The 14,599-nt window shown below is 40.6% G+C and overlaps 1 protein-coding gene across 5 annotated transcripts in view; it reads left to right on the plus strand.

The window, feature by feature from the left end:
• The first annotated feature begins 9,093 nt into the window (after positions 1-9,093).
• MAP3K7CL (MAP3K7 C-terminal like) overlaps positions 9,094-14,599 on the plus strand; it is a 41,620-nt gene continuing 36,114 nt past the window's right edge. The window contains exons 1-3 of one of the 5 annotated variants that reach the window (XM_028492603.2): positions 9,096-9,449; positions 9,986-10,039; positions 11,452-11,560. In XM_028492603.2, coding sequence (XP_028348404.1) covers positions 10,004-10,039; positions 11,452-11,560 — 145 coding nt within the window. In that variant the 5' untranslated portion in view covers positions 9,096-9,449; positions 9,986-10,003. The other 4 variants (XM_028492604.2, XM_055086388.1, XM_028492606.2 and 1 more) reach the window with 4 other exon arrangements.

Raw genomic sequence — 14,599 nt, forward strand, 5'->3', positions numbered from 1 at the left:
CCTTTTCTTTTCTTCCTTCCTTCCTTCTTTCCCTCTTTTCTTCCCTCCTCCCTCACTCCCTCCTCTCTCTCTCTCTCTCTCTTTTTTTCATATGCCCAACATTAATTTATCAGTTTGGAGAATTATTCTCTCTCTACTCATGACACTGTCCAAGTGCTCTACTCCTTTTCCACAGCAATGGACATGGCACTCAAGCTTGACCAGTGACTATTCTCACCAAGTGTTCTGAGGAAAAGGATATTCTCTTTCTGTTGGGCTTTTGAGCTGGGAGGATGTAAGTTTAGGCAGCTGGTAGCTACCTCATGGGGACACTCCATCTGAGAACGAAGTTAACATAGGAGAAAGCTGACCCAGGAGGTGGAGAAAGACCGATTCCTGATGTCTTTGTGCCTTTGAATAAATCCATTTCTGAAGCAAGAAGCCTTCCAGATTTCCTAGTGATGTGAGCCTGTAAATACTCTTTGTTATTCAAGCCAGTGTTGAGTTGGCTTTTGACTCTTGCAACTAAAAGAATCCTAAATCAGATCTAAAACTTTTTTCTTTCCTCTCATTCACATGAGAGGTTTGCCTGGCATTTGGTCCTCTCTTGCACAGAAAGCTTTTGAAGTAAAGACATACACTAAAAGGGCAGAAATCCACCATATTTAATAGATCATGCAGCTCAGTATTTGGGATTTTTAGAAATAATTCAATGAGTTTCCTTAATAATTTTAGTAAAAATGTGACCTTAAAATTGAAGCTCATTTGAGAAATGTCAGAAAGGCATTTGGGATACATCGCTTTAGGCCTTTTGATTTTAACAGGCTTGTGTTCATGTGTTAATATGGTACAAAGGAAGCAGTTGTGGTTAGAAAAATAAAGGAGGCCAACGTTTACAGACCCCAGGTGTTCAGCACTTTCCTTAAATGTGTGCTTGTTGTATGAAGGCCAAGAATGTCATGGGTACCACTCAAACATGGGTTTCAAAGCAGGTCACAGAAGAAAAGTCCCACAAGGAACCAGTCATCATGCCCGTGTCAGTGTGGAGAAGAGGAGCCCTAATGTATCAGCACTCGAGGAGTCCTGTGTTCAAGCTGTGTGTACTTGCTTATTTTCAGGAAAGCATTCTGTCATGTTAAATTAATGTGGTCAAATTCCATTTCAGCTTTGGTGCTTTATTTGTATTCAATTTATAAACTTGGTTTTATAAGAGCCTTATAAATTTGGTTTTATAAAAGTTTTGTAAGAAGCTTACACATAGTTTTATGCTGTTCTTACTTAAATAACATTATTATCAAAATCATCTAAGGTCTTCATTGCTGTGCGCGGGCGTTCTCTAGCTGCACCAAGCAGGGGCTACTCTTCGTTGTGGTGCGCGGTTTTCTCATTGCGGTGGCTTCTTTTGTTGCGGAGCATGGGCTCTAGGTGTGCGGGCTTCAGTAATTGTGGCTCACTGGCTCTAGAGCGCAGGTTCAGTAGTTGTGGCGCACGGGCTTAGTTGCTCCGCGGCCTGTGGGATCTTCCCGGACCAGGGTTTGAACCCGTGTTCCCTGCATTGGCAAGCGGATTCTCAACGACTGTGCCACCAGGGAAGTCCCCTGTTTTCTTTTAAGAATATTATTCACTGCCTATGAAGTTGTCCACCAAAAAAAAAAAAAAAAAAAAAATCAAGCTTGAACCTGATCAAGTTTCTGGATCTCATTGTCAATTGACAGGTAATCTAGAGGACAGAGAGGCATATTAAATGACACGATGGGGGTGCAGTTGTGGGAAAATCTATGGTTTTTAAAACAAATAAATTGCCAAAAACTTAGTTGGAGGTGGTGCCTATAGATTTTTAAAAATGTAAGAAAAGTAGCAATCAATTATGTATTTGAAACTTGTTTGGGCCTTGATTCACCTAAATGGTAAGGAAATCCAAAAAAGGTGGGATACATGTATACATATAGCTGATTCATTTTGCTGTACAGTAGAAACTAAGACAACATTGTAAAGCAACTATACTCCAAAAAAATTAATTAAAAGCAAAAAAAAATACTAAAAACAAACAAAAACGGTAACTACCCCCAAAAATTTAAGCCATTTGTGAGAAAACTGGAGGTTTGAATGTTGTTTGGATGTTCGATGATGTTGGAGAGTTATTGCTGTGGTGGTTGTTGTTTGGTATGACAGTGTTTTTGGTTGTGTTAAAGACGGGAGTGGTCTCACCTGTTGGGGTGCACGATGGGAATTTTACAGATAATAAGTTTATGTTTTCCTTAGGATAACATGAAAACAATAAACTAAATCTATCTGAACTATAATGACAAGTTATAAAACTTGGTTTTAGTAATCCTTCCAGATTGTATTCTTGGGAAAGATGCAAATGTTGATATATAAGATAAATATGATTTCTCATAGTCAAGAATATTAAAGGAAATTTCATTCTCTCTCCAAGATCCTGATGTCTAAGTTATTTTAGAAATAGAAACATGTAAGTCAAATCTAATCGACTATATATGATATGCTTATAATATAAAACCGTTCAAATTCTACATAAGGTTAAAAGGCAAAACAATGGCTACACACACACACACACACACACACACACACACACACACACTATATTATTCCAATTTGGGAAACCTTAACTTTTCCTTTGCTTGCTTGTTGGCTAATTCTATAGGTTAAGGGTCTGAAAACTATGGACCTTGGTTCAGATCTGGCCCACTACCTGTTTTGGTGTGGTCCATGAGCTTAGAATGCTTTTTAAATTTTTATACCATTGACAAATATTAATAAGAGAATAATATTTGGTGACATTTGGAAATTGTGTGAAATTCTAATTTCAGTGTCTATAAATACAATTTTACTGGAATACAGATGTGCCCATTTATTTACTATTTTTGTAAATGAAGTTTTATTGGCATCCATCCATCCATTTATATATTTTCTATTGCTGCTTTCCACAATAGAAATGGCAGAGATGAGTATAGTCTTATCCCTCAGCAGTGGATTGGTTCTAGGACCGCGCCCCCCCATACCCAAATCCATGGATACTTTAGTCCCTTATATAAAATAGTGTGGTACAGCATCTGTATCCACGGGTTCTGTATCTCCTTGTTCTGCATCTGAATCCATCTATGTGGAACCCGGAGATACGGAGGGTCCACTGGAAATGCCACAGAGATTGTACAGCTTCCTAAGTGTGAAATATTTACCCTCTGGCCCTTTACAGCAAAAGTTTGCAGACCATTGGTATAGATGAAAAAACAGGTCCCAGAGATGTAAAGTGTCTGTTCTAAACTCACACAGCTTTTGAAGGCAGAATCATAATTCAAACCTAGATCTTCTAACTCTTCTAATACTGTTGGGTGTGGTTTTCCCTATGTTTTTTGCCCCCATGAATTCGTAATTTCTACTTACATAGTGTTTATTGTCTTTCCGGCATTGTTGTAAGTACTTTACGTACATGGTCTTTTAATCATCAAAACCACCTATAAGAGCTACTAAAATTATTCCCCATACTTGTGGAAATTGAGACACATTAGTTGAGTAACTTTGTGAAAGTCCCACAGCAGCAAGAGACAGAGCCAGGTAGAGGACCCAGGGAGCCTGGCTCTTAAATACCTCACAGTGTTCTATCTCTTTCAAGAAGAAAAACACCAAGCCCAGGAAATAGGACTCTTCGAGTGGTTTAAAGCTTCTAATCCCACTTACACCTCTCTTGAGCTTTAGGGAAAAAATGATAGAAAGTTGGTCACTCTGCTATCTTAAGGCTGAAGTGAACTTGGACTACGAAAGTGGCTGCCAGTCACCTTTAAAATGAAAGGCTGCGGTAGTGTATGATCGGAAGTTCTCGGAGGAGGGCTACCTTGTTTTTGCTTTGGAGCTTCAATCCTCGCTTTGTGATCTTTCACTGTATTACCCTGACAAGGAGGTTCGGGAAGGAATGGAAACATCACTGGAAGTAAGGATTGCAAGGAGACTTCTTTGGGACCGTGGGAAATCTTAGCTGAGGCCTGACTGGGGTCAGGAGGAGAGGAAGAGACCACCCGAAAGAACAGCGGCATGAGACCATCTCACAGCACACAACAGGTCCTCACAACGCTTTCCCGCCCTTCCACTCGCAGTCCCGTGAACCAAGGGAACAATCTCATCGTCTGAATCTATACAGCTTTATTGTGGTGCATCTCATAAAAATTTGCCTTCCCCTCGTTAGACCAAGGAAACATGCTAAATCCTTGTACTTACTTGCTTATTTAAGTATTTATTCCCCTGTGTTTGTTTCAAACAGATGTATCAGTGCTTTATAGAACAGCAGGGTTAAGAAAGAACTTTGGGAAAACCATAATTCAAAAAGAGACATGTACCACAATGTTCATTGCAGCTCTATTTACAGTAGCCAGGACCTGGAAGCCACCTAAGTGTCTATCGACAGATGAGTGGATAAAGAAGATGTGGCACATATATACAATGGAATATTACTCAACCACAGAAAGAAACGAAATTGAGTTATTTCTAATGAGGTGGATGGACCTAGAGTCTGTCATGCAGAGTGAAGTAAGTCAGAAAGAGAAAAACAAGTACCAGATGCCAACGCACATATATGGAATCTAAAAAAACGGTACTGATGAACCTACTGGCAGGGCAAGAATAAAGACACAGACATAGAGAATGGACTTGAGGACACGGGGAGGGGGAAGGGTAAGCTGGGATGAAGTGAGAGTGGCATGGACATATATACACTACCAAATGTAAAATGGATAGCTAGTGGGAAGCAGCCGCATAGCACAGGGAGATCAGCTCGGTGCTTAACACACCATTGTAAAGCAATTATACTCCAATAAAGACGTTAAAAGAAAGAAAGGAAGAACTTTGGGGCTGTTGTGAAGAAAAGTCTGACATATAAGACTTTTTCTGTGGGGATGGAGTTGTGAGGGATGAATTGAAGAGAGGCAACTGAGAGTGGCAAAAAATGCAAAGTTAATTTTCTCCGAGGAGACTCTGCCCTGCCTCTCTGGGAGAGCTATGTCCACTGGAGCTGCAGACTGTGGTGAGGTGAGATAGGAGCTGGTAAACTATGGCTGTGGGCCAAATCCAGGCTGCTGTCTGTTTCTGTAAATAAAGTTTTATTGGAACACAGACATGTCCATTTGTTTCCTGTTTTTGCATATAAAGTTGGAGCACCTCTATTCAAATACATCTTGTCTGTGGCTGCTTTTGTGCTACCGGGGCAGAGATAAGTAGTTCTGACAGAGATTGTAAGAGCTCATTCAGTGTAAAATATTTAGTATCTGATCCTTTACAGAAAAAAACTGCTGACTGACGGTTATAAGGGAAGACTAATTACTTCACCATCGTGAAACATTTCTTTTGGAGATTATAGGCTACATACGTCACACAGCAGTGGAGAGCTAACTTTAAGTATTGATGAAAATGCTGTACACAAATATTAAATTCTCTAAATGCTGTACACAAATATTAGCACTTCTTGTTTAAATTTATAAAACTCTGGACCTACCCCTGCCCTACAGAGTCACCCCCATGGCAGAGCCTGGGAATAAGTATTTTTAAAAGGCATGAACCCACAATGAGGCAAATTTGGGACATGCTAGACTGGCACATACCAAGTCTTCCCAAGATGCTTATTGAATTGTATCAAGAAATCTAGATCACATTAATTGTGATAACAGTCTGTACCATGAGCTGCTATGTGTATTAGAGACCATAATTCAGAAGCAAGTCAAGGGTTCATCATTTGAAAAACTCCTTGAATTCCATTAAAAATAACTTTCCATGTAACAGTAAAAATCCATTTACTGTTGAAAATGAGAAAATAAAAATTTTACATATTGCTTCTATCCAGAGACATACTGTTAATCTGTTAATATTTTGATGTACACACACTATCCTTTCTGGATTGAATTAGTATAATTCTACTGAATTCTTAAAATACCATGTAGTTATTTTGGGTTACATTTGTGGGAAGGGATTTCACTTGAGTTTCAGATTTGTTGCCCTCTTGAAAGTGTTTAGATAAAGAGCCAAGAAATACATCACTGCTCCCATGGGAACAGAAGAACTGGTGAATATTATTATTAAAGCGTTGAGTTTATGTGATCAGGCTTGGACAGAGCACATTTAGACTATTTAGTTGTATTCTTTTTGTTTCTTTCTTGTTGTTGTTGTCATATTATCCTTTAATGACATCTTTTCCTTTGTATCTCTTTACCAACTGGCATCACCCTACCACTGTTGATGTCATGAGGATGCAGCCACTGACATTGCAGCCCACACAATGGGTGGCCCCCAGGATTGCTGTAAAGGTGCTGGAGAATCCTCTGGATAAAGATCTATGCTGCATCTGTCAGGTGCTTTTGACAATATCATAAGAGGTGATATTTCCATTGTATTTAATGTATAACTGCCGTGTTCTATCTCTGGTTGGTTCGCCAAGGGCTTTGATGATCAGGGCAGAGGAGGAAGGTGCTACCTCATTCTGGGCCTTTCCATTCTGAAGGGTCAGTTTCACTGGAATCCAGATGCTTCCAGTTACTGATTTCCTTGGCAATGTCCTCGTCACCACCAGCTTTTCTGAAGACACACCCATGGGCTGATTTGGGAGCCAGTGCAGAATTGGCATCCACTTCCCCATCAGCACACACAAGATCCACAACTTCGGTTTCCTTGAGGTTGAATTTAGCTGTCACGGTAAAGATGGCTGGTGTCAGGTGAACCTGGATGCTAATAGATCAGGAAGAAAGTTATACCTTTGTCTCCTTCACTCCAAAAGTTGAGTGTCAGACATCGATAATGAAACAACTCAATTTGATATTTCATACACAGTGCATCCTGGTATAGTGGAAATAGCACGAACTAAAAATTGGAAAACCGGGATCTTATCTGGGTCATTATTCCATAATGATCATTTATCCTTGAACCTTTTACTTAAATTGTTTGAGTCTCAGTTTGCTCATCTGTTAAATAGGGATGACAGTATTGGCCATGTTTATTTCATAGGATTATTGGGAAGATGAAGATAAACTCTTTTGAGTAAGATTCTTTCTGGGGCTTCCCTGGTGGCGCAGTGGTTAAGAATCCTCCTGCCAATGCAGCAGACACAGGTTTGAGCCCTGGTCCGGGAAGATGCCACATGCCGCGGAGCAACTGAGCCCACAAGCCACAACCACTGAAGCCCGCGCACCTAGAGCCCATGCTCCACAACAAGAGAAGCCACCACAATGAGAAGCCCGCGCACCCCAACGAAGAGTAGCCCCCACTCGCTGCAACTACAGAAAGCCTGTGCTCAGCAACGAAGACCCAACACAGCCAAAAATAAATAAATAAAAATTAAAAAATTTATTTAATAAAAGAGTCTTTTTGATCAATTTTAATGTAGTACGTAAGACGATATTATTATCCATAAAATAACATCAAACAGTAATAATAATTCCTGGAAAGATTTACAGTTAGAAATGCGAATAGGTTTATATGTGAATGTTTTTAATCATCTGAATCTATGCCCCTTATTACTGTGGATAGCATAACAAATTAGCCTTTTATTCATTAGACCAAGGAAACCTGTTAAATCCTTTTATTTATTTAACATTTTTTGAGCAGTTTAAGGTTTACAGAAAAAAAAAATGAGTGAAAAGCACAGAGTTCCCTTCTATCCCCTCCCCCCCCACTTCTCCCCCATTTCCCCAATTATTAACATCTTGCATTAGCGTGGTACCTTTGTTACAATTGATGAGTCAATATAGACACAGACTTATTAACTAAAGTCTGTAGTTTATAACTCTTGGTGTTGTACATTTTATGGGTTTTGACAAACATATGATATATATTCACCATTATCGTGTCACACAGAATAGTTTCACTGCCCTAAAAATCCTATGCTCCCTATTCATCTCTCTCTCCCTCTCCACCCCTCTCTCCCTCTCTTTAAACCCCTGGCAACTACTGATCTTTTTCCTGTCTCCGTAATTGTGCCTTTTCCAGAATGTTCTATAGTTGGAATCATACAATATGTAGCCTTTTCAGATTGGTTTCTTTCACTTAATAATATACATGTAAGTTTCCTCCATGTATTTTGTGGCTTGATAGCTCATTTCTTTTTATTATTGAATAATATTTCATTGTCTGGATGTACCACAGTTTGTTTATTCCATTCACCTATGAAAGGACCTCTTGTTTGCCTCCAAGTTTTGGCAATCATGAATAAAGCTGCTAGAAACATCTGTGTGTAAGTCTATGTGTGGACATAAGTTTTTAGCTCCTTTGGGTAAATCCCAAGGAGTGTGATGGCTGGATCATAATGGTAAGTACATGTTTAGTTTTGTAGGAAGCTGCCAAACTGTCTTCCAAAGTGGCCACACCATTTTTCACTCTCACCAGTATCTGGTGTTGTTAGTGTTTTGGATTTTGGCCATTCTAAGAGGGGTGTAGTGGAATCTCAATGTTGTTTTAATTTGCAATTTCCTAATGACGTATGGTGTTCAGCATCTTTTCATGTGATTATTTGCCATCTCTATATCTTCTTTGGTGAGGTGTCTGTTCATATCTTTTGCCCTTTTTTAAAATTGGGTTGTTTTCCTACTGTTGAGCTTTAAGAGTTCTTTTTGTATCTTGGATACCCATCTTTTACCCGGTATGTATTTTGCAAAGATTTTCTCCCAGTCTGTGCATTCTCGGGATACTTGTTTAATCATTTAACCTCAACATCACCATCCAACTCTTTTAAAGTACGACCCATCTTCAGGTTGATAGCTATTAAAAAGTTTGAACAGTTTGAACTTTCCCTTCCTGTTTACCATTGACTCGGTTTGCAGTCGGTTGCATCGTAGATGGGATCAAGTCATCAAGCCCAGCAGCAGCTCAACCTCAGACCTCACGTTCTTAAGCCGAATCATCGCTGCCATCATCTGAGAGTCGGCTTGTGGCCTGTCCAAGTTGGCTGGGTCCCGGGGAGCTGACTGGAGCGGCCGACATTTTTGCTGACTGGAGTCATGCTATCTTTGCCAGTTTGCTGGAATAGACACAGACACCGATTGGGTCACGCTGAAGACATTCCTGTCTTGTGAAGCAAGTCTGTTTGTATTTTAGGTTTGCCAGGACTAATGAATTAAAACATTTGGACTCTCCACAACTTGCTGTTTATCAATGCCTCTGACAGGAGGAGGGAATTTCTTTTGCTCTTGCTTTTTCTAGAAGCGTGACAACATCCTGGCTGCTGGAGAGACGAGGAAAGGAGAGAGGGGTCGTGGAGGGAAGCGCAACAGGGAGGCCCCGTGGGACGCCGGGGTCTGGGGGACGGCAGGTAGCAGCGAGCCGCCCTCCCAGCTGTCACCGCTTCTCAGATTGTCAGCGGCTGCTATGCGGCAGGTGCAGCCTGCTCTGCCACTAGGTCTGTCCTCCACAAAGGCAACGACCGGCCAAGGCAGTGGCTGGCCCTGGATTACACAAGTGCAGACACTCAACTAAGTGAGGTAAGGCGACAGGTGTGAAAACCCAACTAAACGCTCAGAGCACCAGCAACTTAACCAAAGCTCTGCTACCGCCGAGAGGAGGACTCAGTGGCCCATTTCCCCAGGCGGTGTGATGAAAAGGCAAGTTGGTTCAGGGGCTCTTGTGGCGGACACCGTGTGGAACTCAATATCCACCCAACTTTGCCGCCGCCATCCTTTGGGAGGCGGACAGATGTTCTCTGTTGTGTGGAGGGGAGGGACTCTAATTAGCTGTGTTGATCAATTCCATTTCCCGTGGCTGGAAACCCTGCCAGAGATCTATTTACAAAATCCCAGGAGGCAAACTTCCACCTCTTGTGGTTTATTTCTTGGTGCAGGAGAGCGTTGGGAGATTTAGCCAAAAGAGGAGTGAAGCTTTTCGTCCTCAGATGTTACGATAAAATGGTTTGGTGATGGTACAGGGCGTAACAATAAGATTTTTTTCTTTTGGCTACAACTTTAAGGGGTTTTTTATTGTCTGTTTTGTTAAATTTGAGACAGTCTGTTCTATTCCCTAGGAACAGGTGGCTAACAAGATGGTTGATTCTAAGCAGACGACACTACACAGAAATGTATGTCAGAGCTAAGATAAAACAAATTTTGAGTCAAGTAACAGTGATTTTATATTACCCTTTTCTTGAGTCGAATGTTTCACATTAATACTTCTTTTCTAACTTAGAATGACATGACTTGGAGTGCTTTATGGTTCATTGCTACTTGTAGTGTTCAATGAATGGGCCAAATATGATTCTAACTGGGTGATGAACAGTTGCTGGTTTTTCTCCAAAGCTATACTAGGTGTTTAATATAAGCATGTTCTTTTTTCATATACTGGTGATAAGATGATTCCATATGTATGTATGTCTAAATATATATAATATATATATATGTGCATTCGCTTTGGCTCTATAAATAATTGTAAAAACAAAATTCAGTCTTCTAGACACTATTTTTAGATAGAGAAAAGTTATGGGAAAGAATCAGAAACCTTGCTGTGAGAAAATGTCCCGCTAAAGCAGTTCCCAGAATCTCGCTAAGGGTGGTTAAAGAGATGATTTATATTTTGCCATTTTTAGAGACATTTTCTTTAAAATATCATTCAGAGTTTTTGGTTTACTGTCTCCATGAGAAGGAAAGTAGAGGGCTTAGGGGGAAGCATGACTAAAAATAGAAAAGTTAAATATATGGATTTAAACGACAAAGATATCTTGTGTTTATAATAATATCTTTTCCTAGTCCCATTGAACAAAAATTATCAAATATCTTGGTTAAATTATTATACAAAGAAATATTCATGTATTTTCACCCACCCCAACCCATATTATCTGTAGCATGCTTATCCATTCATTCTATCTTAGTTTATTAAATGGTAATTTAGTAGGTGAGTAGATCATCAATAGGGTGTTTTTAGGATGTGTCTTTCGCTCATATCACACAACCTTAGAAATGTTTGGTAGATTAACAGGTAGTTAATCAGATATTTAAAGCACATACTATTCATAATATAACTGGGGGATATTTTAAAATAGTCTTTGGTATTCTTGAAATAATTCCATGATAGTTATTTGTTACCACTCCCAGATCAATAATTCAGATCCAATTTAGGCTTTTGAGTGTGAAAAGACGTCTGATGCCTTATTAAGACTTCTTTATCCCCCTCAATTAAAAATAAAATACTATATAAGACCTCAAAGGGCCAGGGTTGAACTGGTCAGTGTAAGGGATACTAAAAAAGTGAGGTGGGTGGAGATTTTGCCCCATCTTTTATATTTTGTTCTAGATGTATTTCCAAAGCAAATGCTTTTATAAGCCAGAAAAAGAATTATAAATGGGACAGGTGTAGGGAAAGAAAGCTAGGCTCTAGGAATATCTTTAAAATAAGAAAGTAGTGCTTACTAACTTTCCCGTCCAAGCTCCAAAGGCCTCTGAGTATTCGAGGGATAAGGTTGGGTAAAGTGACAATGGCTCTCTCTTGTCATGACAGCTGGAAGACCAGGAGGAAGGCCAAGGCTCAGGTGCCCACATGATCAGCACAGCCAGGGTACCTGCGGATAAGCCAGTACGCATTGCCTTCAGCCTCGATAATGCCTCAGGTATGCTCTGCTTTGAGGGAAAGGGTTGCCTCCCCAGCCTGACGCCTTCTTACCATCATTTTTTCTAGTTCTACAAAGGGCATTTAAAAATGCATGCCTGGGGACTTCCCTGGCAGTCCAGTGGTTAGGAGTCCGAGCTTCCAGTGCAGGGGGCGCGGGTTCGATCCCTGGTCGGGGAACTAAGATCCTGCAGGTTGTGCGGCCAAAAAAAAAAAAAACGCATGCCTGGCATGACCCCGTGATGGGGAGTGTGATTCTTCATCATGCATCGTTGGAGAGTGGCTTCCAGAAATGCCTCTGGTGATGCTTCCATCTCCAAACCTTTGGTCGTTTGAGCACATTTCTTCTTCTTCTTTTTTAAAAAAGTATTTATTTATTTATTTATTTAGTCTGTGCCGGGTCTTAGTTGCGGCACTCGGGACCTTCCTGCGGCATGCGGACTTCTTAGTTGCAGCATGCATGCGGGATCTAGGTCCCCCATCAGGGATCAAACCCGGGCCCCCCGCATTGGGAGCACGGAGTCTTACCCCCTGGACCACGAGGGAAGTCCCTCTTCTTATTTTTTTTACTTTTTCCATTTTAGTTTTCTTTTATTATAAAATTCATGGAGCTATAACAATTTCTAATGAGCACAAATTATGTCACTGGTAAAACTGCATGAGGAAATGTTTATTAAGAGCTGGCAGTTGGCTAGGTAATATAAAAATATCACTGTCCCGGTTCCAGCAGCATTTCCTGAAGCCTAAGTTCCAAATGCTGGTTTCTCACTGGTGCTCCCACACTTCCGGCTAATAAACAGACTTCAGTGGGAGTGATGAATGGGACAGGTGAGGCGGACCTTCTTGAATTAGTATGGTCTGAGGTGAGGCTGCCATACTTAGAGCCCTTTGTTATGGCTTCCTTCAATGACCTCTTAACACACATACTCAGTTCCACCGTCTTTGACAGGGGACCTCAGGTGGTATGAGGTCACAGCAGTGAGGAAGGGAAAGTTTGGATCTCTTCCACTGGTGTCATCTTTTGCTTTCAGTCTAATGTCATCTGTTAAAATCACAGAGTCATACGCTTAAACCACATTATCATTTAAACCTTGCATCTTCTGAGGATTGATTCCCTCCTTCCTTCCTTCCTTCCTTCCTTCCCTCCATCCCTCCCTCCCTCCCTCCCTTCCTCCCTTCCTTCCTTCCTTCTTTCCTTCCTTCCTTCCTTCCCTCCTACATTGCTCCTGTAGGAAGGAATGCTTTAAAAAGTAATGATTGAAAAGGGAGAGGTTCCTCCCCAAAATAATGCAAAGTAAGGATCTGGGCTCTGTGAAGTCTGACACTACACAACCCATTTAGACTTTACTATACCAAGTGATTATGGTGGTGACACCTCTGCCCTGGGGTTCCTGGACTATGCCGCCCCCAGTGGAGAATTCGTTCTAGAGTAGGAAGAGGTGAAGCCTTGACTCTTCATCATCTGTTCTTCCAACACTCTTCCCATGGTCGCTGTTATATTATATTCCCAATCAAGGTTGCCTTGCAAGACGATGAAGGGGAAACCTACCAAAAGGCAAACCAATCCGTCTCAACTAAGAAATGACAACTACCATTCATTGCATTTGTCTTTGCATTAGATCTTCACTTATATTTTTTCTGATCTTTAAAATAACCATGCAATGTAGGCATTAGTACTTCCAATTTGCAGAGACAGAGATCAAGGTCCAGAGACCACACTGTTAGTGAGTAACAGAGTTATGATTTAAACTCAGGTCCCTAGACAGGACTGTCTGAACTCTTCATTATCCCATCATGCATCTCTAGGAAGAAAAGGAAGCTATGTTTGTGGGGAAAGAGAGTATGTAAGAACTCTCTGTACCTTCTGCTCAATTTATCTGTAAACGTAAAACTGCACTAAAAAATAAAGTCTATAATTAAAAACAAAACAAAAAAGAAAAGCTCCTTCTGTTTTTACGCATTTCATAAATGCAAGATTTTGAGGAATAATCAGTGCTTGAGTGGCTAGCTCTCAAGACAGACACATGTAAACCCAAAATCCCAAGGGAGAAAGAAGATGTACAATTTTCTTTCTTGTGCTCATGTCCCACACGAGCAGGACAAGTCCTGTCGCAATCAACAGTGTTACAGAGAAAATTTAGTATATAAAGCTTGTTTATTTCAAACAATATTATTATATCATAATTTTGGGCAACACAAATAAACATATTGGTCCCTCATATTCATTTTAACAAAATTTAATTTATGTACAGAAAAGAACCGTGGAGAGGTGGATCTTGCTCTTTGGGCTACATGAATAGACTCTTCCTTGAAGTACAAGATGTACAACTTGTAATTGATTTGCCACCATCCTTTGAACCGTCTTGGCCCCTGACTGGGAATTCCTGCATGTTTTTCATCAGTCATTTTAGATTGGTTTGTTCCAGTCTCTTTCAAATGTCCCAAGAATGCCCACTTCTGAAATTCACAGTGTTTGATACAGTAGCTTCAAATAAGGGTTGTCCTTTATTTCAAATAATTCCTGACTTCCAGTTCTACAGAAAGGTGCTCATGAAGCCTTATGAAGAACCTTCTAAAATTAAATTTTGTAAAATGATCAATGTGTCCCCATATCTCTCAAAAGGGCACCTGACTAGGGAATCCAAGACAGGAGCTGGGGTTCTGTGTTTCTCCATCTTTCTTAAAATAATCACCTGAGAGCACTCATCAAAAACATATGTTCCATGGCCCCACTCCTCCTTCATGCAGTAGGCTCGGACTGAAGCCCAGCAATCTGTATTTTCCCATGCACCTGAGCTTACAAGTGCACAGAAAGATGCCTTGCAGATATCCGGGGACACTCCCTCTGAATTCTCGAATAAGGAGTGTGTGGAGTGTCACACCAAGCAACACTTGTCATCATACACACTATGCATGCCTTTTGAATTCCAGTGCATGTGGTCCATAGACCACACACTTAGGGGGAAAACAAAGGGAAAACCCTAGACTTTTACAATAAATGGGAAAACGAAGGTAAACTTTTAGGGAGTAATTCCTTATT

This window comes from Physeter macrocephalus, chromosome 8 (genome assembly GCF_002837175.3).
Source record: "Physeter macrocephalus isolate SW-GA chromosome 8, ASM283717v5, whole genome shotgun sequence".
Taxonomy (NCBI): domain Eukaryota; kingdom Metazoa; phylum Chordata; class Mammalia; order Artiodactyla; family Physeteridae; genus Physeter; species Physeter macrocephalus.